This window comes from Haliotis asinina, chromosome 6, assembly GCF_037392515.1.
Source record: "Haliotis asinina isolate JCU_RB_2024 chromosome 6, JCU_Hal_asi_v2, whole genome shotgun sequence".
Classification (NCBI taxonomy): Eukaryota; Metazoa; Mollusca; class Gastropoda; order Lepetellida; family Haliotidae; genus Haliotis; species Haliotis asinina.
The window spans coordinates 24,340,926-24,365,962 of NC_090285.1; the positions used below are offsets into that span (position 1 = coordinate 24,340,926).

The following is a 25,037-nucleotide window of genomic DNA, read 5'->3' on the forward strand; positions in this document are numbered from 1 at the left end:
TGGATGTGTTTAGCATCTCGTCAGATGAAAGTTAGCGTGGTAATCGTGAGTTAAATGGTGATAAAAGAACGGGATATATATACACATATATATATACCTTATCGTTAGTAACAATCACATCAAAGAGACGATGCGAAGGGTTTATGGAATTATTGCTATCCTTCAGTGCTTGTGGTTCATTGAAGTAATGCTCCTTACATTAAGTGTCAAGATAAAACTATGAGCTAAGTTGGTTTATTGTTTATTTTGTCAGATAAGATGCATCCTGTCTATTTGTCAGTGATTCGGAAGCTGCTAAGGAGTCTTTATAGTCAACATTTTGTTCACTGGTGGCTTGCAATAGAGAACAACGTTTTCGAAACAATGCTTGATTTCCCCGTGACTCGGACACTAAACCATTATCTTGATCCAACACTTTATTGGAACCCGGGTAACATGTCACGTAACGTCTTCATAGATCACACTTCGGGGGATCCACGTTTGACGCCTTATTATTTTTCCTATAGTCGTAAATATGTGTTCAACGGTGACCACCAATGAACATCACCAACACACTTCACCATTGACAGAAGGTTGATATACAGCATTGAATGTATACATCTTTATGATCAGAGCATCACTTCTTTATCATTTCATTACGTTATTACCTTATGACAGCCAGCCAGCCAGCCAGGCAGAAACACTGGAAGGAAATAGACATATGACATCGAATGTATACAGAGCATCACAGTATACAGAGCATCACGTTTTACGTCATTACTTTATTACAGACAGGAACAAGATATACGACATTCAGTTATAAATCTTTAAAATGAGATCATAGCTTATTACTCCATTACGGTATTACTTCATGACAGACAGACAGACAGACAGACAGAGGGAGGTTTTCAATCTACAAACGCTTTACCTCTGAAAGAAATTTGCGGATGAAACCAGACAATAACGTACCATGGCCATCAGGACATCAGTGTGTTACACAACTTTCATTTGATGTGACATGGATTGAATTACCATCTATCTCTCTCTATATATGTATAGTTTACGCTTACTGTTAAGCAAAAACGTCACTATGATCACTGCGTTTGAGATCGAATGCCTACCAGATTTGCTTAATCAATATTTTTATGTTGCATTTCAGAACACTGACATTTAGTTTTGCGTGTTTGATACAATATACTCTGGAAGGCAGTCTGATTTCAAGGAGACCGACTGAAACACATGTTTGGTTGTTTGATTTGAGTTTTGTTTACACGAGTATCCTATGTGTAATACTGTGCTTTGAGACACTTACACAGGTTCAGTGATTCTTGGTGTATGTAATGTTTATCTCAAATATGCAATGCCAACATGGAAAAGGATATGGAAGTCGTCTACGACGCTGGAATAAGCCGCTGAGTTGCGTCCCTTTGCAAGGCAGAATCCTACACTCTCGTTGGTTTCATCCAAGTTATTAAGGTCTGAAATAAATCCTCCTTTGTTAAACTGACACGTTGCAGTGTAACTAAGATATTTTTCAAAGTGATGATCGTGATAAATGCCTACGAATATTTCTTAAGGATCATTATTATTATTACTTTTCGAAAGCAACATGGATAAATGCCCCCTTGACTGTGAGCATATCTTTCATAACCATATACACGTACAATCGGAATACACCTAACGGACGATATCCCGTGTCGTCTTCTGAATGCACATATGCTGGAGGTAATGACAGCGTATTACATGGATATATGCAACTTATCTTGTCTGGAACATAGGGTCTGTAAAAACATTAGAATTGCCGATTGCAATGTAAAAACGTTGACCTGCATATATTGTATAAAAAGACAAATGACATGGGCATGTCTTCGCCGTTACGTCTTCAACAGTAGACCCGACAAGGGATAAGAGAGTGTACCAATGACTATTTGTCTCAAGCTTCAAGAAAATCGGATTATTTCCACAGCTCAAGTTTGGACCTCTGGGAGGTTCCCAATAATGAAGTTTGTTGCTAGGAAAAAGCCAATTACGAGGGAAAACTGAAAAAAAAATTACATTTTACAAAGTTGTATATGCCTCTTCATGTTGTTATAAGAACGTAGGTTCACGCGTGAATTGAGAATTGAAGGTTTAAGAAAGTCAGTTGATGAGATGAACGCAATCTAGGGTTAATTTGATTGCTTGTAAGTACATGTATTTTTCTTCCCTCTGTCCATTCCATTAAAACAGTTATTCTGAGTGATAGAGCTCCGTGCAGTACCGACAAATGTCCCTTAATTCAACTATGCTGATGGGGATGGCCTTGTAAGAACGTGTACGTTTACGCTCAAGACCTCATGGAAATGTGGACCAATTAGAAAACCTTTATGAAGGAGAAAACAGAAGACTCTCAATCCATCGAGTCTTTTAATTACACCATTTGAACCTTCTAAGACTGCTAAAAGTATTTTAATGATAACGTTTGTCTATGAATGTGTTTATCGATCCTCAACTGAGTGTATGATCTTTTATATTTGACATTGCACAATGACTGGATTCATGTGGACCGACTGTGATGGTTTTCAGTAGTTTGATGACAAAACGTATGACAAGGACTGTCGGAGTCGGAACTGGTAATGATAGTACTTAATTAGTGTAGTGTATTCAAGGGACATAGAAGGCTGTGATCATATCCAGAGCGTAGCAACCAATCTGATGTCGGCATGCGCGAGGTTCGCTGAGATCGCTCTGTCTGAGGTTGTGATGCACACTAAAAACGGAGGAATCCATTGCCTCGTGCCAGTAAGATTGTAGTTTTTGATATTCAAATTTAATCCCTTTTCCTGTTGTAATGAAAGATGCATTGACTACATAGAAAAAACTCATCAGTTCATGTTTTATATTGTATGGATACAATTCCGAGGCTTATTCCATCGTGGGCAATCACCAAGGAATTGGTTGCATTTCATTACATTCAATTATACGGCCACGGTCTACATAGAAAACTCCCCTGAGTTTTGCTGATATCTTTTGCTTCACGAAGACGAACATATCAATCCTTGCCGCAATAATTACCTTCATAGGACACCTACCAAAATGTTTCTAAATGAGACTATCATCTCATCCCGGAGCGCTTGAGACCAGTGGTCAACATGGAATCAGTTGAAGGTCACTCCACTTTGAATTGTTCTGTGAATGTTAATGAAGACGAACTGATTCTAATAGAAAATAGATTTTACGGACCGTCCAGATCCAGTTGTGGATCTGTTCTAAGTCCAGCAGTAATCTCAATGACCGGCATGACCTTGGACCAGTTGTCACCATAGATTACATTTGCATATATGAATAAAGCCTTCTCACTGTCGTTGTGTTTTAAACAGGAGATGCCGCTGATTACATCTGTCCTTGTCTTTAGGGGGATATGTCGTCCGCATCTACATTGCTTTTGGGTCCCCCGGAAACTCAGTGACAGGACAGATAAGTCAGTTAACGTTAGATGTTTGCGTTGGATTACGAGAGACTGCTTGATATTGTAATTGGAGGTGATCGTTCTTGTGCATCCGGATAATGTAGTATTGCAATATGAGACCGGTTAATGAAGCGGTGGACAAGACGTAGCAATACTACATTCTTGGAAATGCTTCTATGACAATATGACAAGAGCATCTTCTCATTTGTAGCTCATTCGTAATGATTATGCCAGATAATTTGTTCTGATCTATACATTATCAAATGCTGTAACCATTCCCGGGTGGGAAAGTGAAAGGCAGTTAATTATCTGTTAACATGAGTTATTGAAGCAGAATTGAGCAGTATTCAGTTTGTATCACTGCATGTCAGACTGATAGGGGGAAAGGAGCATGCAATAACATTTAACACGTTTGTTTCACCCGCTAATACGGGGGTTGACAAACACATTAAAATAATCATAGCGAATCCGTATTCGAATGAATGATAACAGCTTCTGCTTAACCTCGACGACGGAACTCTCAATTTCATAGCTTAGACGAATTCACCACTTATGTCCTTGTATAATTGAAGATTCTTGTAGTGCAATCTGATGAGACTCCTTGGCGGCAACCAAACTGATCGTGACCTCAGTTCGTTGAATTAATGGTCTCTTGACCATTTGAATCCTGCACGGCAAAATGATACAGCAATCCCGTTTATTGTTTGGATATATTGCTTATCGTAACTTGGTCTTTGGTCTGCGTTAATCAGCACGTACACGTTAACATTGTTTCCCGATGTTTCCCGATGTGCCATCTCACATGCCAGACAGCTTACGTGCTACAGAAGTGTCAGCATATCTGTTCCGGTACCCTATCCTTATAGAGAACACCCTGTCTAACCGACACTTTTGTAATCTGTCACACTCTGTAAATGGACATGTAATTAAGGTCCTGGCAAGATAGTGCAACATATCCAGGTTCTGTGGAGATCGAATACTGGCAAACACCCAGCAGTAGGTTAGTGAAGGTTGAGCGTATGTATTATTACAACTGTCTTTAGCTACAGGAGCCCGGACCAGACAAACCAAGGTCTATAGTTGGGCATCGACCCACACAGTCAATGTAGTCTTACACACAGACATGTGACCGTATCTACGCCCTGTTCACTCGATGCAGTCACGCTCTATATAACATCATCACACCAGATGATCATTGACTTGGCATACTGAGTGCCCTGTCCTGGCTTCTCAGTGTGATTGGTTCCACGGGACATGACATGTAGATTACATATTCCGTTAGCATATTCATTTCAATGCAAGACGGACCAACATGTTTATGTTCATGTAAAGTCAGTTTAAAACGAAAATGGATGTCGAAATTTTACAATACAATTTATGTAATTTAGACCATTAAATTCTACTTGCAGATAATAAATACCTCCTGGCATGTTATTATGCAAATTAGTTAATTTGTTCAAGACGATTAGGTAATAATGTTTATCTATGTGCATTCTAGTAAAATATGTTGGCAAGTGCCCAGTTCGTACTTGGAAGCAAAAATTCTATTTATTGTCTGTAATCTGTGTCAAGGAAGTTTACGTGAACGTTGTCAATTTGGCAGTGATATTTTTCCGTTTACTCGTAAAGCCATTTGCTTTTGACATGATCAGATACATAGAATATGCGGATTCTTCATTATCTGACAGCAGTAACGATTGACAAATTGTTAACAGTGTGTAATGAATATTTTGGCAGATCATGAACATGAGATGGCTCGGTTACTCGACTCAGTATGTAACCTATAACGAATTACAGAACAATCCCCATCCCCCAAACGCGCCAAAACCAAAACAGAAGAAAAGTATTTTTTGCATTCGTTGCTGTCTAGCGTAACTCTGAGATCCAGGTAACACTGGAGTATTCGAGTCTACTATAACAACCGGGAACTCTCAAACCAATTTGTTACATCCGGTGTTTCCTATGCATATAGATAACAACAGAGCACAGTAGTTTTGTTTGTTAGAAACGCTGACTGTCATATTTGACTGCGATATAACCCAGCCGTCTTCTCAGGTTAACGACGCCCCTGTGTTTCTCTCTCTCGCCCATTCTCTGCCGACACTCACAGTATATTTCGTACTACATGTATCTGTTGGGATAATTGACATATAAAGTCTATCTTCAGTGGTAACCAGTGATATAATGCTTCGACCCATTACGACAGTATTTTCCTTGAGTTGAGAATCCCAATCTAGACGCATGTCAACTGTCCGACCTCGTCTCAGTCCTCTAGGGTAATCACAATGCAGGATGTAGCAGGCACGCTAAGCAAACAGAGACAAATGTCGTCTGTAATATTTATTTCTGGAATCTCAGACAAGAGAGGTTGATCTGAACACAACATCTAGCAAAATGCTGTGGCATCACACCTCGCTGCATATATTAAACACCTGGAACACCTTCTCGTCTGAAAAAAGACATCCTTTCACTTGGTCATATGAAAAGGCACATGTTAGCTTCCTACATATTTCATCATTAGGGAAACCAGGATAATATTACAATGTTTCATCGCGTGGTGTCAACAAAGGGCGGAGAACCAATCCAGGTACAATGTCCTCTGGGAGAAATACTTCGGAGGATGACATTCATCACGGACATCCTTGTAACATGAGTATTGTTTTCTCGCATTTGTCTTCTATTCTGTTGGTGTGGTTCATATATCCATTGTATGTTCTTAACAATATTATTCATTGACAGGAATTCGTATACACTTTAGTTTTCATTTTACCGGGTACTGTGACATGTGTGTATGTTATTCACTTATGGATTTCGTTAGTGCTGCAGTTGCATGAAATTACCGTAGTCGCACACTTGTGGATTAAGGCAAAGGCATGTTTTCATTCTTGTGATAGACACTTTGGCGACATTTAAGCATTCAATACAAAACAAATGTTTGATCAAAGAATTGGTAGTAGAGAATGCAAATGAAGGGATAAACAAATGGAATTGATCAAAATGTAGCCATGAAATATTCATGTGTGTATTTTTCATTAAACCACATAGTGTTGCCTTTTATGAAAACCATACTTATTGCACGGGTATTTTACGTTCAGATCCATTTAAAGTCTTGCCGCTGTTTTCTTTTTTGCATTCCTCTTCAACTGTTCTTGTTGCCTGCTTGGAATCTGGATACTTAAAACAATTCAGCAAATGTGTGATATGTGTTCATCAGTGTGGTCACGCAACCGATGTCTATTATAACATTAACACATCACGATGAGATATTTTCTCATTAGTTTCCCTGAGAGGAGCAAGTCAGATATCCATTCCATGCTCCCAACAATGAACCGGTAGCGAATGTCGCCTTAATAATGGACGCTGGAATCACGTTAACGTTGTATCCAATCTTTCTTAACAAAAAACACGGCACAGTGGAATTTGAACATCATGAGAATTGGTTTAAAGTATTGCCCTCGATGATGACTGCTATAAGAGCATGCGGGTCACGTGCGCAAAACCATTTCTGTCAGTCTTAACTTGTCAGTTACCCTACACACAGGATAAATCTTGAAACAATTGACCGATGATTTGCTAAAACCTTCTTGTGACAAACCAAGTGTTAAGTATTACTGTAGGTGATGCTAAGTATCACGTATATGATATATTACCCTGTTGAAGCTTGCTGTGTAATAAAAACAAGCAAGCAAATAACTATATTTATATTAAATGCTCAGAAATGTGTAAAGACTTGCACTTGGTTTAGTACATTCCCTTCACCATTTCATTGTATAAATATATTTCTGAAATAAGCATGAAACCAAATATGGGATTTCATTTACCCGTCTATATGTATTTTGGAAGACAATAAAAGAACTTTGCTCTGTACAAACGCAATATCTATAAGAATCATAGGACAAAAAGAAGTTTCAAATCTCGATTCAACCACATCTTCCTATTGCATAACGGGACCTATGCGTTTCACGCCTAGTGCACATTACTAGTTTTCCGCATTAATGTCATAATGATTAGGGCAAACCGGAAGATATATGTCATTATATATTACTAACAGTATATGCGTGTTCCAGGTCTTTATGGACAATCTATGAACAGTTATCGGGAACAGCTGTATCAGGAGACATAATGTGAAAACATTTTTCTATTTGCAATTATAACATATTTATCAAAATGATGTGACCTCCTAGCTGGGAATTGGGAATAAATATGACGTAAGTGTTCGCATCGTGAACTATGTAATTAATGAGGGTGAAGCTATACTTTTTTATGGATGAAGCGGGATCGGTGTAATTCTGATAGAATAATGAATCCGATTACTTTCAACCCTTTGTACTCTCTATCAATCTGCTAAACCCATCTAATTTCCTAATGCTTCAGATTTGAAAGAATCTATAACATGGGGCCATAGGGTTACATTACAAAGCAAAATTTCCCTGTTTCTGTGCAACAACCTTGAGGGATTTGGCTCTTATTTCCTTGCCAGAAACATTTTCGATGTTGAGGAAAATGATTTCGACAGTGAAATAGAATTGGAATGGTGTAATACTTGTCAAACGAAATCTAATACCAAACCTATTCTCAAAGGGGCCATTTCTGCCAGGAACTATGCTACTTTCGAGTTTTTGTTCTTCCAGTTACTTGAAATTAAACTAGAATTAATCTGTATCAACGTCCGCAGCTAGTAGTGATATGTGATGTACGAGGCTCTCAGTTTATGTTTTCATTCAATCTTTCAATTCCCACGTAATCCAACATTGTAAAGTTGACAATGCATGCACACACACAGACACACACACAGACACACACACATACATACATAGATACATACATGTGTATGTGTGTGTACCACTTTATATTAAGTACAACTAACTCAAATCCTTCTGCTCATCTCGAACATATTGTCCTATTGTCTCATCATGTAGACACGTCAGTACAACATCATATGACACGTATATCGAACGTATGCAAATGATATACGAAGACTGTGCAAGAACATCATCATGGAGCATCGTCATGCAATTCCTGAGTCGTAAACCTCATAAACCCCAGGAACACCTTGTGGCCAGATTGTCGTTCTGGTAATAGAACGTGTGTGCCTTAAATGTCAACCTATTTAATCCGGATGATATAATATGCCTATATCTGTATCAAATAACGTTCCGGGCAGTGGTACAGAATACCTATTGAAGTGGTACAGAATACCTATTGAAGTGGTACAGAATACCTATTGAAGTGGTACAGAATACCTATTGAAGAAGCAAACATGTTCAGTGAATCGAAAACATACCCGTGTTTTGTAGATAACGTAGAAGGTTTCTCCATCCTCCACGTCAGCACCTGTATTGTAGGAATCTAGATTTTTTAGATAACTTCCGGTTAGAAAATAAGACCTGTTCTTCAATTTGTCTTATGTCATTATCAGGTTATTCTTGTTTCGCGGAAACCGTGTACTGCCCTCTTTGAACGCGTAGTCCAAGACTGCAAGACATCCCCCTCATCATTAACGCAACCTCATTTTTGTTTCGAGGAATTCGTTTGAAGACAATCAACAATTATAATAAGCTGGACCGGTGCCTAAACGGCGTGCCTTGGTTTACGTCCTACCTGAGTTTGTACGCTAAGTTTTATGAACCAGTGTTCAGAGAAACGATTGTGTATGTTATATGTATGTTTTTAAATTAGATTTTGCATCATAGATGAAGAAATCTTTCTATTTTTCTACACTTTTTGTGAGGACTGCTATTTATTTATCTGTATATTTTATGTATTTTGTATTGTAATGAAGTAAGCATGTATTGCAAATGACGGCAAGTAAGTTTTGTCCAGATATATTGTCAAGTTTAACATTCAACCATTCGTTTAGGATTATTCTGGAAAATTCAGGGTTCGGAACAAAAAATCAATTTGCAATGTAACAATGTGATCGTATATATTAAAAATTGAGAAGAGCCGCTGTTTCAAATGTGAACTGAAAAGATATCTAAGAAATATGCATGTATCCGTATCCTTGATGTTTTCCAAGGAAACCACATGAATCGTGCTTTGCGTACAAATGCTTTGTCTTCCTTTGCTGAAAGGCAACGTGGGGCCGGTTACTAAGTTTTGTTATATTGAAAGTACAGGCATCAGCGTCACACACGCATCAACGTCTACCCCCAGCAATGGTTGCAACGACCGTTTTAACATTTAGACTGTAGGCAATGATGCATCAGTAGATTTATCCAACCATCTTTCACATTTTAAACGTCGTTGCCAAATGTCTACCTAAAAACATTTCTTCACTCCAAGAACATTTGAATGCACTGAAACCCCATCAATTAGGTCCCGTCTGTTCACTATTCAATAACTGTTAGGAACATTATTTGATACAGATATAGGAATATTATATCATCAGGATTAAGGAGGTTGACATATAAGATGGAGGCACACATGTTCTGTTACTAGACCGGCAATCTTGCCACAAGGTGTTCTTGCTCCATGACGATGCTCTTTGACAATCGTTTTTTATCAATTGCCCATGCATGCGATATACGTTTCATATGATGATGTATTGACGTTTCTGTATGAGGAAAAAATATTTCGAGATCAACAGAATCTTGTGAGTTAGTTGTACGTAAGGTGAATTGGAGAACATTTATACGCGTCGTTGTAAACGTATTGATTCGAGACCGCCCCTTCGAACATATAACTTTGTTGTAACCATGAACCTTTCATCTCTACCAGTCATTGTACTGTTCACAATCAATACACAAGGCAATTGGTATTAGCGAAGATTTGCTACATTACCCGGAGATGACTAGTTACTAACTGCCGTCAAAAACATGACTATCAGAAATGGCCTTGTTTCATTGTTGCAACATGTCTGCCGTGGTGAACCTTTTGTTAGCCTAGCTGTGGGTTATTGCTTTCCACGAATAAGGAGACGTCTTTGCCAAATTGGCAGACTCAGCAAGGATGAAGCAATTTGACCACTGGCGAAACTTCCTTTTATTGCATTAGACGGATGGCTTTTCTTATACATAAGTAATTAATATTTACCATAAATGTTGCTTCACTAACTCTGTTTGCTTCATTCAACCAAGTACGTGTGGTGTTTCTTCGGTTGTTTTTTTAATCCGTCATCACTAACTCTTCATAATGGTATTGTCCTTAAATTTGGTTTAGAATTTAATTGGTTTCAACCAAGTCAGAGAGTGCTAATGTAGAGGAAGTGAGTGTAGCCATGCCAGATGGAAGCGAAAATCCCAAACATGTGTATTTAATGCAATTATGGGCGACAACAACGGATTGTCTCTTCCTTCAAAAAGTAAACATTATCTTGAATACCAGGGTTAGTGAAAATTCATTCAGCCGTCATTATGCATACCTCTCAGACTGTGGCATGTGTATTTCATACATAGTAGAGCTTAATATGCTTTAAAACTGCTCGAACCATGTCTGCCTCCAAGCATGCACCGACATCACTTACATTTTGCGAAGGAAAATTGAGTCTCACTGGGTACCTGATGGAATCTTGCATCCTGTAATAAACTGTTCTACATGTGGATATGCTTGCGGTGAGGGAGATTGAACAAACTAATCAGATCATAGAAACGATGTTGCTGTCTGAAAGAAGCAACTCTCTAGAGTCGACAGACTTCATCGAATCAGATACCAGTCGTCACTTTTTAAGCAGAAATATTTCGAGGATCGCTAAAGTGCTAAATTATCCTAATAACACCTGAAATGTAATATCTGTCAAACTGTGAAGTTGAGTCTTAGAATGGGTCGTTACGAGACTTATAAATCAAAACTAAGGACAAAAAGTGAAACTGTTCGGAAGAATCCTAGGAATTTAATTAACTACCATTGATTTCAATAAAGTACTTGGAATTATTGAAATAAACTTGTCGTAAAACAGCGCAAAGGCCATATTCATAACTGACGGCCTTTTCGATACTGCGATTCAGTGTTTCCATCACTATTACGAATGCGTAGTCAAGGATCATGCAATAAATTGTCCTAGGAAAAGTACCACGCAGCTTCATACCTCTAGGAGAATTTCACATTGTCCTACAATTCGATCGACATAGAATCAATGCTTTTAATATAACACAAGCAAGCCTTCATGGATAGGACCTGAAGCTGCAGCTGTAAGATATACATTGATCAAATCGGTAATCCCATCAACACAGATCTGGTGTGTCGACATTTCGTTATGTGTCACTGGAGTGTATCAGGTTTGTAATTGTCTTAGTGCGGACCCAAAAACATTTATTACAAAGGACAATGGCGATCAGAAAATCAACACCTTAACACTCACTGAAACTTCTCATTTTCCTGTCTCATTATTTTCCAAACTCTGATTTTTGTTTCATTGTCGACAGGAAAAAATGCGAACACTGCGTTAATTGGAGCGTAGAACAACGGCGTCGGTCAGGGTTAACAATAACGCCAAATTCTGTTTTTGAACGTGAAAGTATTTTTTTCTTAGTTCAAGTGACGGCGTTAACAATGGAATGATAATGGCATGGAAATGTGCTCTGAGTGCAAATACTTTCCCGTTTCACATAATATGTAAATCAACGTGTTTGAAATGATTTATTGCCAAACGTCAAATGATGTTCCTACCATGTTGTAGTAATTCGTATTTACGACGGATTTAGAGCAGTATCCCTCAATTACGAGAAACAGTGTTAGATAGCAGCGCCAGCCGCTGTTTACACGTGAGTGTTAACATACTTAATGTATAAGGAAGAACAGTTTTATCTTTATTTAATAAGCAGTAAATTGAGAGTTTCAGAATGCATGCATTTACATTTTCATACGACTATTTGCATGCAATACTTTATTGTTTATCCATTACGAGTTATATTCATGTGATGGCGCTGTCTCTTTAAAAAAACAGGTCCATAGCATTCCTTTATACTTTGTCGAGCCTAGAATATCTTCTTGTTCAATATGTTATGCTCGTGTCTTGAATCTTGATATCACTTTCAGAAAGACGGTACAAAGAAATGTCCTGGTATATTTTTCACTCTAATCAAGTTACCTTCTGTTCACGGTACTGACTGCATGTTATAAATAATTCTCTTCATAATGACTTAGAAAACCTCCTGATCATAATCACGTTTTAAGAGCTAAGAATTGCAGGTTACCCTCGTGGTTTTTCACGCCTAGTACAGGAGCTATGTCTTCCTGTCTCAGAAAGGACTGACTTTTGAAACTGTGTTGACAACTGGTACAATGATAATGACTTCAGGGGATATATCATTATGTAAATCAACGTAAATATAACAAGACAAAATACATGGACACTCCTAAATGCCAGTCCTCATCTCATGAGGATACTGAATACGTAAATATGTGTATCTCATTATGCTACCCTGAAATGGTCAAATCAATGTCTGTTTGTCTGTCAGATGTATGATGACACAGCAGACAGGAATAACTTTGTCAAAAGTATACCAGCTGTTCCAGAAAAACTCCTGAGGCCATCAGTTCAATTAAAGTTTGTCTTTTACCTTTGATTTGTATAAAATGAACTCTGATGATGACATTTTGGGTATGTTCATTTATGGCAACTCAAGATATAAAACTTAATGGTAGGTGGAACTGAATACGTACTGAAATGTTTCCTCTGGAAGTTATCTTGATAGTCGTATATTACGGGAACACACATTTACGGTCTATGGAAAAGAACAATCATACATTTATATCTTTCATAACTGTTGTGAAGACGCGTACATATAAATGACATTAAATCTTAAAAAAACCCAAACAGCTCTTCATTCACAATTCTTAGGCATTGTGAAACTCACTTATAGTAGCCATTTTTGGATTTCAGGTGAGCTATAGAACGTAAGTGTGACTCGGGCACGGGAAAGAGAATGCATACATATTCAACAGAACCATCCTGTAAGACATAATGTTAAATAGGAACACAGTAAACTTCAGAATTAGGCTACAGCTATGCATGCCTTTATTTCCATATAGTTTTCTTCACGTTTTGTATTTTTAACATTTATGAGAATTCGATCTATCATCTCGAAATGACAAGCGCCAGAATATTTCGGAGATAGTTTTGCATTACTAACCTTTAGTCTCTCCGTGAAAAGATTTCTTTCAAAATGTCACCATCAGCGAAATATTGCTTGCAGGTTAAAGTTATTGGAATTGATCCACATTTCGACACTCTATCATATTTCTTAGTGTCTTCAAGCTGGATGTGATGCAACAGTTTAATTGGACCCAGTGCTATATAGAATTCGATACTGAAGGGAAATGACGGCCCTGTCTCCAGTGTCCATAGGCAAAATTAGCGTCAGAAAATAGATAATAATAACACGTAATGTTCGTCAACCGATGAAAACATCACATAAATATTCTCTCCATAGATTATGTCTTTACAAGCTCCTCAATAAGAGTTAATAACACTAAGGGAATCAATGCATGGAAATTATACCCATAAATTCGTGGCCTTTAGTTCGGGCCAAACATCTTCGTCTCCTGGACGGTTCTTGTGAAAAATGGGGGAATATGATTGGCTCTTGTCCTTCCTGACCTGACAGAGATGTCGACAGTAAATCATGTTGGTTTCAGGATCCTTGCTCGACCCTAGAAGGGGTTAGAGAACTGGCGATAGAAATCTTGGTCAAAAGTGAAATTGGTGGCAAAAGTTAATTCTGTGATCCAGTTTCAATTTTCCGTTGACCGAGAATCCAGTTACATATAGGTCGGGTTAATCGGAGATCAGTATCGCACAAGATTCGACATTGATTTGAACATAACTTGCGAAGAAACGAGATTCTTTGGAAAATGAAATTATGAACAATAACCTGATTCCAGAGCAATAATGTAGCGGAAATTACCAGCTTCTTGATAAGAATCGCGTTTGTTTCGAGAACGCTAGTGAATACATTATTGTTTAAATTTGAGGAGGGTATAAGAAGGACACAGTGATGCAGAATTCGAGATGAGATTATATTCAAGTGTATTTTTCGCAGAGCATATGCCGATAATTAAATACCAGTTCTTACAGCATTATATAACCAAGGAGCTTTCAGATCTACACTTGTGAAGTTTCTCCACACATCTTGCATTCATCTTGAGAGAGAGTAAGACGCTGGGATCCCTCATTCCCTACCTCAACTGTAACACGAGAAGGAATGTCTTTCATTGAGAACCAAATTGGTTGTCTGCATTGAAACGCGTTCTCTCTGGCATATACGGATCTAATGGTGAAAGTATCGGATGGTAGGAGAGGTTATGTTGTGGCAGGCGTATCGATGGAACTGTCTTCAGTGACAAGATAGCTCCGAAAACAGTTACGTTTTTCTCTGCTTATTAATCGATTGATACATGGCTATTGATAGGAACCCCCGTGACTTGTAAGGAGTGTAAATGAAGACCTCAAGTCGCTGCCTCGCTGGAGGGTTAGCGTTTGAGTTAAGTTGAGAGTGCTGTCATTGAGACTGAGAATCCTCCACGAAATAAAGTTTCAATAAAAATATTTAAGATTACTTGATCCTTTTCATCAGAGACGGTGCTATGGAAAGTCGCCATTTAAGACTTTTAAAGCAATGCAAATACTTTAAAGTTAGTTTTTATCTTATTATTTAGATCTTTAAATATAACTTTAAAAGTGTATGCACTTTTATGTTCGTGCATAAACTTGAGGATATTAAGACGCACCAATGTTTTTTTAAATGGAGATAGGCTTTAAATGGAAGATAAGTTTCAAAACGTGTGTAAGCTTCAGAACGAACAAAATATCTCACTTATTATGCACGGTTCAATGGTGTTATATTCACACAAACTGCAATAAGCTATACGTTCTCAGTTGTAATGCTGCCCACGCATACAAAGCCCTTCTTACAAATATGTCATGTTCCACAGTTACATCAAATTGACAATCTCAGCTGTTTATGGAAATCTGAAAAATAGGTGATCTTGATCAAAGTAGTTTTCAATTTTACACATGCGCAGCTCTGTATAACCAGCCAGCCAAATTCACACGGGCAATTATGTTGCCCATTAACTCAGGGCGTAGTACGTTTCCTTTCTACGTAACTATAAATTGCTTTCAGTGTATTGATTTTCTTCTTCACATTTGACGTAATACGTCAACTTTAATACGTTTTACTCGTTTTGGGTTATTCGTATTTTCGGTCTCCTTACTAGGCTTTTAATAACTCTTAAAACGTTATTGTTTTCTTGTGACCTTTTCTTTTGAAAATGCACTACAACATCTGAATTGTAATATGTACAACATCACTCGTGTAAGGCAATGCATTCACGTTACAGACTTGTGTTCCTATAAAATCCATGACTGAAGGTTCGATTCCTGTATCGACTTGTGTATTTTTTATGTACTAAAATGTGTAATTGAAGTGAAGGTCACTGACATGCAGAACGTGAAACCGTGTACTAACGGTTGACTTTACCGCTGTTCAAATGAAATACAGTTAAAAATAATATTGAACAAAACTCTCCTACTCACGCTCCACTGACCTCGCGCGGTCAATATGACGAAAAGAATAAACATCAGTCCTGTGTTGCATCTATTAATAGTAATTAAAATAAGAATGGAGTTGGAATAAGTGATATTTTCATTTAATTACTCATTATTTGCCGAAATGGGCATGTAAATGTGCCTATGTTATCAGACATAACAGATCAACACACATGACAGTCACGTGATACATAAACAGTGACATGTGGTATAGCTGAGATTTATTATTGGTTTCATGACATTAAAATCCTGCTTTGTATAGTCAAAATCCCTTGTCTTAAACATTGATGTACAGAACTTATTACTGTCTAAAAAGTGGAAGTTTGGTTCCTTCAACGCATGGATAACTCGACGTATTTACAAATAGAAAGTAACTATTATTCAACTCTAGTAATCGATGATAACATATGCATGTGAATCGTGAAGAAAATGGATTATTATTTGGATTATGATGTTGGAGTTTCGTGACATAAACATTCTGGTTTCTGAAATCACAAATGGAGCAAGTGAAACGTATTTTAGCCCACAGCAAAACAAGAACCTATGACATTTCTGATTCGGTTATATAAATGTCAATGTATGAGACCAACGACAAGTTGATAGTAATATTGAATATATATGATTCGATGCTATATTTCGGTAAGACTGGCTTGTAATATCACAGTGTGTATATGTTCTTTAATCTCCCATTACTTAGCGTGTGTGTGATCAGGTTTACACTTATTGAAAATGCTATTGCCATAACGACAGTCTAAAAAGATGAACATAGCTAAATGTTTCTCACGGTAGCAGTCATACAGTTGCTCTTTGGAATATAGGAACCAAATGAAAAATGTTTTTATCGTGAAATTGAGTTTTAGGACATTATGCATCATGTAAAGAAAATCAATCATCATAATTACCCTTGCGTCATGTATAGACATTGACGACTAACAGCAAACTGCATAATACAGCAAATAAGGTATACACATTATGTCCATGCATTTACCGAATTGCATGAAATTGAATTGAGTTTTTATACTACGCATTTCTTTTCCCACGAATCTCATCTCTAGCGTTTCAAACAGAGATGGGATGGTGCCAGAAATGCACGTTCAGAAGCTATTCCAGCTCAGTATTATCAGCCGACAAAGTAACTCCAAGACATGTGTACATGCTGTTTGTGGCCTTAAGCTAATATAATATTCCAGAGAAATATTTGCCAGTTTGATTATTTTAACCTTGTTAGAATACGATATGCCAGCAATTTTTGTCCGAATAAATAAGCACGTCTTCATTCTCGAAAGGCTTTGCTGTCGGTGCTGGTACGGTCTCGCTGCTAGTGTTCGTGTACTTGCAAAGTGCAGGGAGGTTTCATGAGGGACCACCACTGTTTAAAAACAGCTCACGGAGAATGAAAATAAACCCTAGACAAGGGCAAATTACAACGCAAAGAAAACAATGATGCTGCTACCATGGCATCTGCCACCGCCCTAGTTACCTAGGGCAGATGAGGGGAGATAAGCGATAAGGTATTCCACAACTCTATACCAAAACAGCACCAAAGTGAAAACAGATAGTATACCCTACCTTCAGTTTGTTCAAATGGTTATCATTTGGTTTAGAGCGAAAGAATCGAAACCTTTCATGCAGATGCCGCTATTTTATCAAATTCTTCATTGATGCCAGCTGTTCTTCTGAACAAGGAATTCCTTCCTTTACCAAAGCATCTCTGCTTTAGATATACAATGCAGTGATGTCAATCCTTTACAGTTATAACTATAAAATACTTCCGAGTGCGGGGTAAACACCATACACTGGTAGTTGCAGATGCAAGGGAATGTCACGAATGACATTTCTTTCCGCGTATAAAACATCGAACTATATCTTCGAAACATGGACATTTCAATTAAATTGTATTAATTTAATCAATTAAATAGGTGTACAAGTGCTTTCCAAATATGATGTCTCCTTAACACACCAAAATCCAAGAAAAATGCAAATACTCTTCCTTTTGCAGTCCGATCGTCACCGTAAGCTCGAACATGTATTTCCAATATTTAAAAACACGCATAGCGTTGTGGCTTATATACATTTTCTCCCCTCCCCAAACTGTTTCTCTTGCATGTGATACAAACGCATACACAAAATGTCAAAAACTAGCTATCCAAGTGATATATCTCCCAAACAGTGTTCTTTCTGCTGTCACGTGAAAACAATCTCACTGTAAGACATGCACAAGCGAAGACAAGGGAAGGTTTCTTACACTGTACATTGTGAGCATCGTAGAATAACGTTTTTGACTTATGGTATAAAACAGAGTACGGAACATTTTTCAGCCACGTCTTGACAACGATCAACCGTGCTTTTGTCTAGTATGTCAAAGTGTTTTGTCAATCACCCCTTTTTAATGTTATATGCCGAAAGCCATAATTCGTATGAATGTGCCAGAATTTCGTCGTCCCGTGGTCAAAACGTCTTCCATACAATGCACATATTTTTGAACATCAAAGACTGGATTGCTTTGGTAAAATTGTTCTAAGCAAAGTTATTGCGAACGAATATCAAAACGGATTTCATTATTCACATAGAACTAATCAGTTGGTAAGAAACTCGGAATACAACGCAGGTGACATTTTACAATGAAACGCAACCAGTTCACAATGCATACACATCACACAACAGATGCGACTGATTAATGTACGCATGACCCAAATTCAATTCATTCTTTCCACTCTTCTCTGATACCAAACGTAAAAGGGGAATGCAGTCACAAGAAAGCACAATTAATTACGAGCAAAGAGTAGATGAGATATATAAATAGCTGCATCTCATATTCAATCAGATTTGTTTGGTTGGCATATTCCAATTTTGAGGAACGTTTAATCTAACAACGTTACGTTAATGGTCATTAATGGAGAAGTGTATCCATTAGAACCTAGCTGGTTCAGGAACGGTATTCAAACAGTCGTTAAACTTGAGTAATATCCGAATGCCATTGTAAAGATTGTAATACACAAGAACCTGTATTTAGTCGAGATTATTTAGTTATTTCTATGACGAATTAATGGAATACCCGCATGTAAGACGGACGCGTACTTGAGATTTCAGGTTCCAGACTGGCAGACTTCGGAATGAATGTGTTATTATATACCTAACATGCATAACACATGAACTGTTTCCAAAGAACATATCATCCCTATTCATACCACGTTTATGGTCGTCTAAACTACAAATGTCAAATAACAGAGCAAAAACAATTACTTGTTGAATAAAACATTTGGTATTTTTGAAGCTTATACTCTTTAAATATACCTACGAAGTGTCCAAAATGTTACCCCAAATAATCTTATGGTAATATATGAGTCTGATACGGATCCAATTGCATGACTTCAATCTTCATTTCTTGAGAAATGTCTGTGTGATAACAAGATGCAAGAGTGCCAATTATTCCTAAATGCTAGATAATGAATGGGGTATGAAATATCTGTTAAAATGGTCTTGCCACTGTAATTAACAGGTGCCAGGTTATTCTAGTTCCATCGTTCTGGTTCTTTGGACCCGGTCCATGGAACATTGCAGTCTGACATGTGACGTTCCATGGAAACCGCACACAAATTAAAGATCGTTAGGTAATTCAGACTGGATACTCAAGTCGAATTTCCCTGACGACTACACATCGACTGCTTTCACCGTGTAAATTCTTTTTATCTTTAAGTAGTGTTAATACAATTAGTTAGGGAATATTAGATTCATATAACCCTGTTATTGGGTGATGGCGATGCTGATAAACCATCTGCCGCAGTCTGTTGTGATTTTTAAACCGACGAAAATCCAAGCGTTCCGACTCTGTTGTTATATCGCTGACGATTTATTACTTTGATACCCGAGGATGCTAAAATAGAGGAGTTTAAATTTGATTAACATTGCATCTCCATGGAAACGTTTTCAAGCTGAGGCAGCAAGGTTATTTTTGAACTGTAAATCCTGTCAATTGTCAATCGTGTTTGACTGTTCTTGCTTGGAGGTTGTGTGTAGACTCCAATGTGCAACAATCTGATTGAGGCTATGTAGTGTGTGAAAGCCGTCTTACTGTGTCGCTGTTGATGTACACACACCTCCCCAGAGTATAGTGCGGTTTGTACTTGAAACCTCGCGCGAGCATTCCTCAAACAGTAGGATCGCAGATATCGTACAGTCGATTCCTGCAACTCTGGAATTGCAGTTTGGATAGCGCAAATCATCGAGCTTTTGTGCCACAATTACGTGATGTTTTGTGAATTGAGAGCTTATTGATATAATGCATGGGACTATCGAACACTTCTTGCTTTGCAATCATTCTCTTGTTCTGGACAGGCTATAAAAACGGGAACACGGGTACTGTGTGTCATTTGAGTAATATGTCCTTAAAGAAGAAAAACACTGCCAGTGCCTCGTGGGCAACACAACCCATATACACACGTCAAAATGTTCACAACGTCTAAAGTGTCAGAACGATTGCAAATTATTGTTGTAATTACGGACCGTTTCAAGAATTATTCTATTGATCGCGTCAGTCTAAATATTACCCGCTTGCATTTCACATATCAGTGCATCAATAAATTCACTTGATGTATATCATCCAAAATCATTATCAATTGTTTGACTAAAAAGGATTACATACTTTTTGCAAAATATGATGACATGGACAAGAGAAACAAATCCTCCGTGTATTGATCAGAATGACCTTCAGTCGCTAGCACAATTTATGTTTTTATTTCGTCTTTTTGTCGAATGTGTTGTCTAATTCAAAGTGACTTCAATGTTTTTGTCGCGCTAACCTTGCATGAATTAGCTCAGTGTCTACAGGAAGAGCAGCTTTTGTGGCAAGAAAACAGTCTTACTCCACGTCAAAGGCAGGTTGCGTCTGTGAAGACAAATTTTGTTTTAGATTACGAACAGTAGGGAACTAGATTTTGGTACGGTAATTCTTTATTTCATCCTGATGTTTGGAACTTTTCTTTGTTTTTATACGATTCCTGATTTCTCGAAGCTGTCTTGCCTCAGGTGATGTCGGTTTGACTTTTATTCGTAGTGATGTGTGCTTTCCTTCAATGACTTCTTTATGCTAGTGTTACTGATAAGAACTCGAACGTCTGTGGCGGTCGGTTGGGATTAGGTTGTACTTCGAATTGCGTTTGTAGGCGTCGAAAGGAATTATGTTCAAGGTGACGGACAAAGGCATCCCCATGTCGATTCTCTAATAGGTCTGATGCCAGGCTCCTCGTGGAAGCAGGGAAGGTGAGGTAGCATAGCGGTTAAAGCGTTAAAGCACGGGTTTCGATTCGGCGTGGGTACTATGCATGGAGCTTACGTCTGATATCCCTAGCTGGAAACGATACCCTATCATACTGTAAATACGTAAGTCTAGATTACTACACATGGATTAGTCACACCGCTGAAGTGGCCGGAGTGCCTGTTCTTCCAGAATTACCAGGATGTATTTCAGTGGTATGAAGCCGCAACAACGTAGACTGACATATAGATGTGTAATCGGAGGCCTACTGATAATGGAGAGGTAATGCGCTTATGTTCTGTGTCCTTGTTGAAAACCCCAGTGCTCTACTGCTATTTGGTCTATAGAAAAAAGTTAAAACATATTTTAAAATATAACTTATATGAACATATATGTCTACAGGAAAATACAAAAGGAGTCGAGAACTTTATTAATTTCAGCAGCCGAGGCAATGAGGACTTGGCCAATGATTCCTGATATACTTTTGACTTTTTATTCCTTGGAATCTGAGAGACAGACTGGGTAGAACGTGTGAATCCCATTCTCGGTTCACTGCTTTGTAAATTTAACATAAAGTGATTGACCATCCCCTCAGGATTATATTACCATTAGTAATGCTCTGAATGAGGTCAACGTTGCCATGGCTTAATTCAATTTAACTCATTATTCACATCTGATGCTGTTTTCTCGACAAATGTTTTCATTTGTTCTCGATAAAATTGGCTTTATTTAAGTTCTGTTTGTATGCGAGAGTTAATGGAAACAAAGAATGGTTAACACCATGGAATGGCAAACAAACCAGTATGGCTTTAAACAAGAACATGTGGAGCGTAAATAACAGCCTGAGAGTTTTGATAATCTTGTTCTTCCTTTGAATGTATCTCTAGTTACTGCTGGGTGCTATATTAGTATGTCGTAAATTTAAGGAAATAATAAAGTTAATCAAATCCCAAACCGAACAGTTTCAGTACGGTTAAATGGTTGAGTCACTTGTCCTTGTAGTCCAATGGTCTGTCTACAGGCGGGAGATATGATGGCCCAATGGTCAAAGTTATCACTATGTAGGTTCCATTACACGATCCGGTTATTGTGTGCTCAAATCAGAGATTTGTCCCGTAATCAATACTTTATCATAACGACAACCTTGCGTTTCATCAATGTAAACGTCAAGAGTCTATTCAATCATACTGAACTCTCAAAGTGAGCTATAATGTGGCATCGCTCACAGAAGCGTAAAACTATACTCTTTGACTAATTGCAGCATGACGGGTCCGTTTAACATTTCTTCATATATTTCAATGCTACATACTGAATGCAACTATTGTTTGTTTCAGGAGGTTTGTTTGGCGTTGGAGACGAGGATATATCCGTGGAGAACGCCTTCCTGTATGCTGTGTATAGGGTTAATCATGAAGACAACCTTTTGCCAAAAGGGACAAAACTATTACTCAATATAACGCGCCTACCTATCGACGATGGGTTCAGAGCTTCCAAAAGAGGTAAGATGATCTACTTTGTCCGTCAGATATCCTGACGCTATTGCAATACAATATGATGCGGTCTCGGGCTTCCCTGATCTCTGTACGGTTCTGTGATCACTTTGTGATCACTCTGTGATCATGAAACAATATGTTGGCGTCATCTGTCGAGGCTCACCTCAGCACTAGTCCCGTAATGGAATTGCTAATGCGATATGTGACCTAACAGACATCTTTTATTCTCGTAGAAACAACAAAATCAAAGACCCAAGGAATCGGGATTTCATGATGCGCAACCATCGAAGTCACTGATTTTAATCGTTGCTGTGGTCGGTACCAACATGCACCCACTACCCCTCGTACCAACATGCACCCACTACCCCTCCCTCCCCCTACCCTCAGAGTCAGGGGGTCGAATCTATACGGATGACGCAATTATACACATGCACTCTCGAGCACACACAGCACCTACGGTGTCTTGAGGCCAACGACACTACTGCTGGATGTCAGAAGGGGCAGCAGGGTAGCCTAATGGTTATAGCGCCCGCGCGTCGATTCCTCACATGTGAGAGTACAATGTGTGAAGCCCATTGCTGGTGATATTGCCTGAATAAACTATACTCACTCACTCATTAACTGACCTCAGAACATCTATGCAAGCAGAGAAACTGAGTGAGGTTAATTCATAAGGTATTTTTTGACAATAGCTTAGATATACAGGCACAAAAGGTGACAACGAAACGGATTAGAAAATCCTACCCATGAGGGATAGTTGAGGCTATCAGACACCTAACCCTTATACAATCCTAAGTCTGTTGAAGGTTTACTGACTCCTACTCTATGCAGTGAGTCTCGCGAGAGTAGATGGTATGTATGTATATAGCTAGATTGCTTCTCGTTAATATATTTAATACTATACTGTGTTTATAGAGTTTGTTGATCATTATATGCAGTATCACCACTGACACCTTATTTATCATCTGAACTACATAGTATGTGAACTCCCTCAGTAACGTTCACTAAAAGCATTGCGGCGGAAAATTGGTTTGAGCTTCCCTTCAATGCTTAAACAATACCCAAAGATATTCCAATTTCATGGTTCACTGAATTCGTTACCGATAATTGACGTTAGTGAGCAGGTAACAGGTGAGTTCGAGGTGCTACGCATCCATAAACAATGACGAAGAGGCTATTGACACATGTGGCAATATTACCCTACTATAGTGAGATAGCAGTACCAATATGTAACATGATAACATGGCCAATTATCCAAGTAATTACACTTTTGATTAAACTTGGTAATAAAAAGATTCAACTTTGATTTTAACATTTTATGGTTCTGGGTGATGGATAAGGAATAACTTTTCATAGGTGTATTTGTTTAGACTTTGTGCAGTATACAGTTATTTGTGTTTATATACATGTATATTATATATTTGATTGACAGAACAATTTATGTGCAAATGTGCATGTAGTGACCTAACACATACGTTAACTACAGCATACAGTTGTACAATCAAAATGCAACATCGGTCAGAATCATGATTTTGAGACAGTTTTGTTTATACAAAATTATTCAATTGTAAGATTTATCCAAACGATCATCATATTTTACATCTGTGTATTTACAAAATATAGACGTATGCACCTTATTCTGTACAGTATTCACATGCAAACCGTTACAAATTATACGTTTTACATCATACCTCTGCACTTGTTACAGTGAACGGCAATCCACTCATCAATACATGAGTTAAGCACAGTGGAAGCTGTCTAAACCGGCACTCATTGTGACTGGAGAAATAATCCGGTTTAGACAGCATGCCAGATTATAGAGCTGATGGTAAATTTACTGAGATTATATGCTGGTGTTGACAACTTGCCGGATTGGTCAGATGCCGGTTTTGACAGCTTCCACTGTAGATAGTATTACTGTGTACTTTTTAAATAGATTGGATGACATCATTGTGTGGATTCTGAATGAAAAGAAATCATCAGCATATTAATTGCTTAGTGGCTCCCGTATCAGCTTAGAGGACGAGAAAGAATAATTAAAGGCGCATGCAAGCGCAAGGTTCAAACACAGTGCCTGTGGCATTCGTCAACGCAGATTCACAGGTGCTGTCGTCAGATCCTTATAGCCATCACAAAACCCTTCCAGTTTTCACTAAAACTATTCTGTTGACCCTTCACTCTTATCCTTTCATGTCTTAAGCCAAGCGATGGCTTTACAAATCAGGGCGCCACGGTGCCTCTATAAAGACGTCTGGCCAATCACAGTACTAACTTGTAGTTTATGTCAAGCATCTCCAACTGTCTGACGAGGTGCTAAAAGCCGATGTTACACTTCTCGCCGTTTCGAAACAAAGTTTTGATAAGGCTGTCATT

At 38.1% G+C, this 25,037-nt stretch overlaps 1 protein-coding gene across 3 annotated transcripts in view; it reads left to right on the forward strand.

Moving 5' to 3' along the window:
• The window catches only part of LOC137287183 (glutamate receptor ionotropic, kainate 2-like), a 131,769-nt gene that overhangs the window by 59,419 nt on the left and 47,313 nt on the right, over positions 1-25,037 (forward strand). For all 3 annotated transcript variants that reach the window (XM_067819357.1, XM_067819356.1, XM_067819358.1), the window contains one exon: positions 22,506-22,670. In XM_067819357.1, coding sequence (XP_067675458.1) covers positions 22,506-22,670 — 165 coding nt within the window. The remainder of the gene's footprint in view (positions 1-22,505; positions 22,671-25,037) is intronic.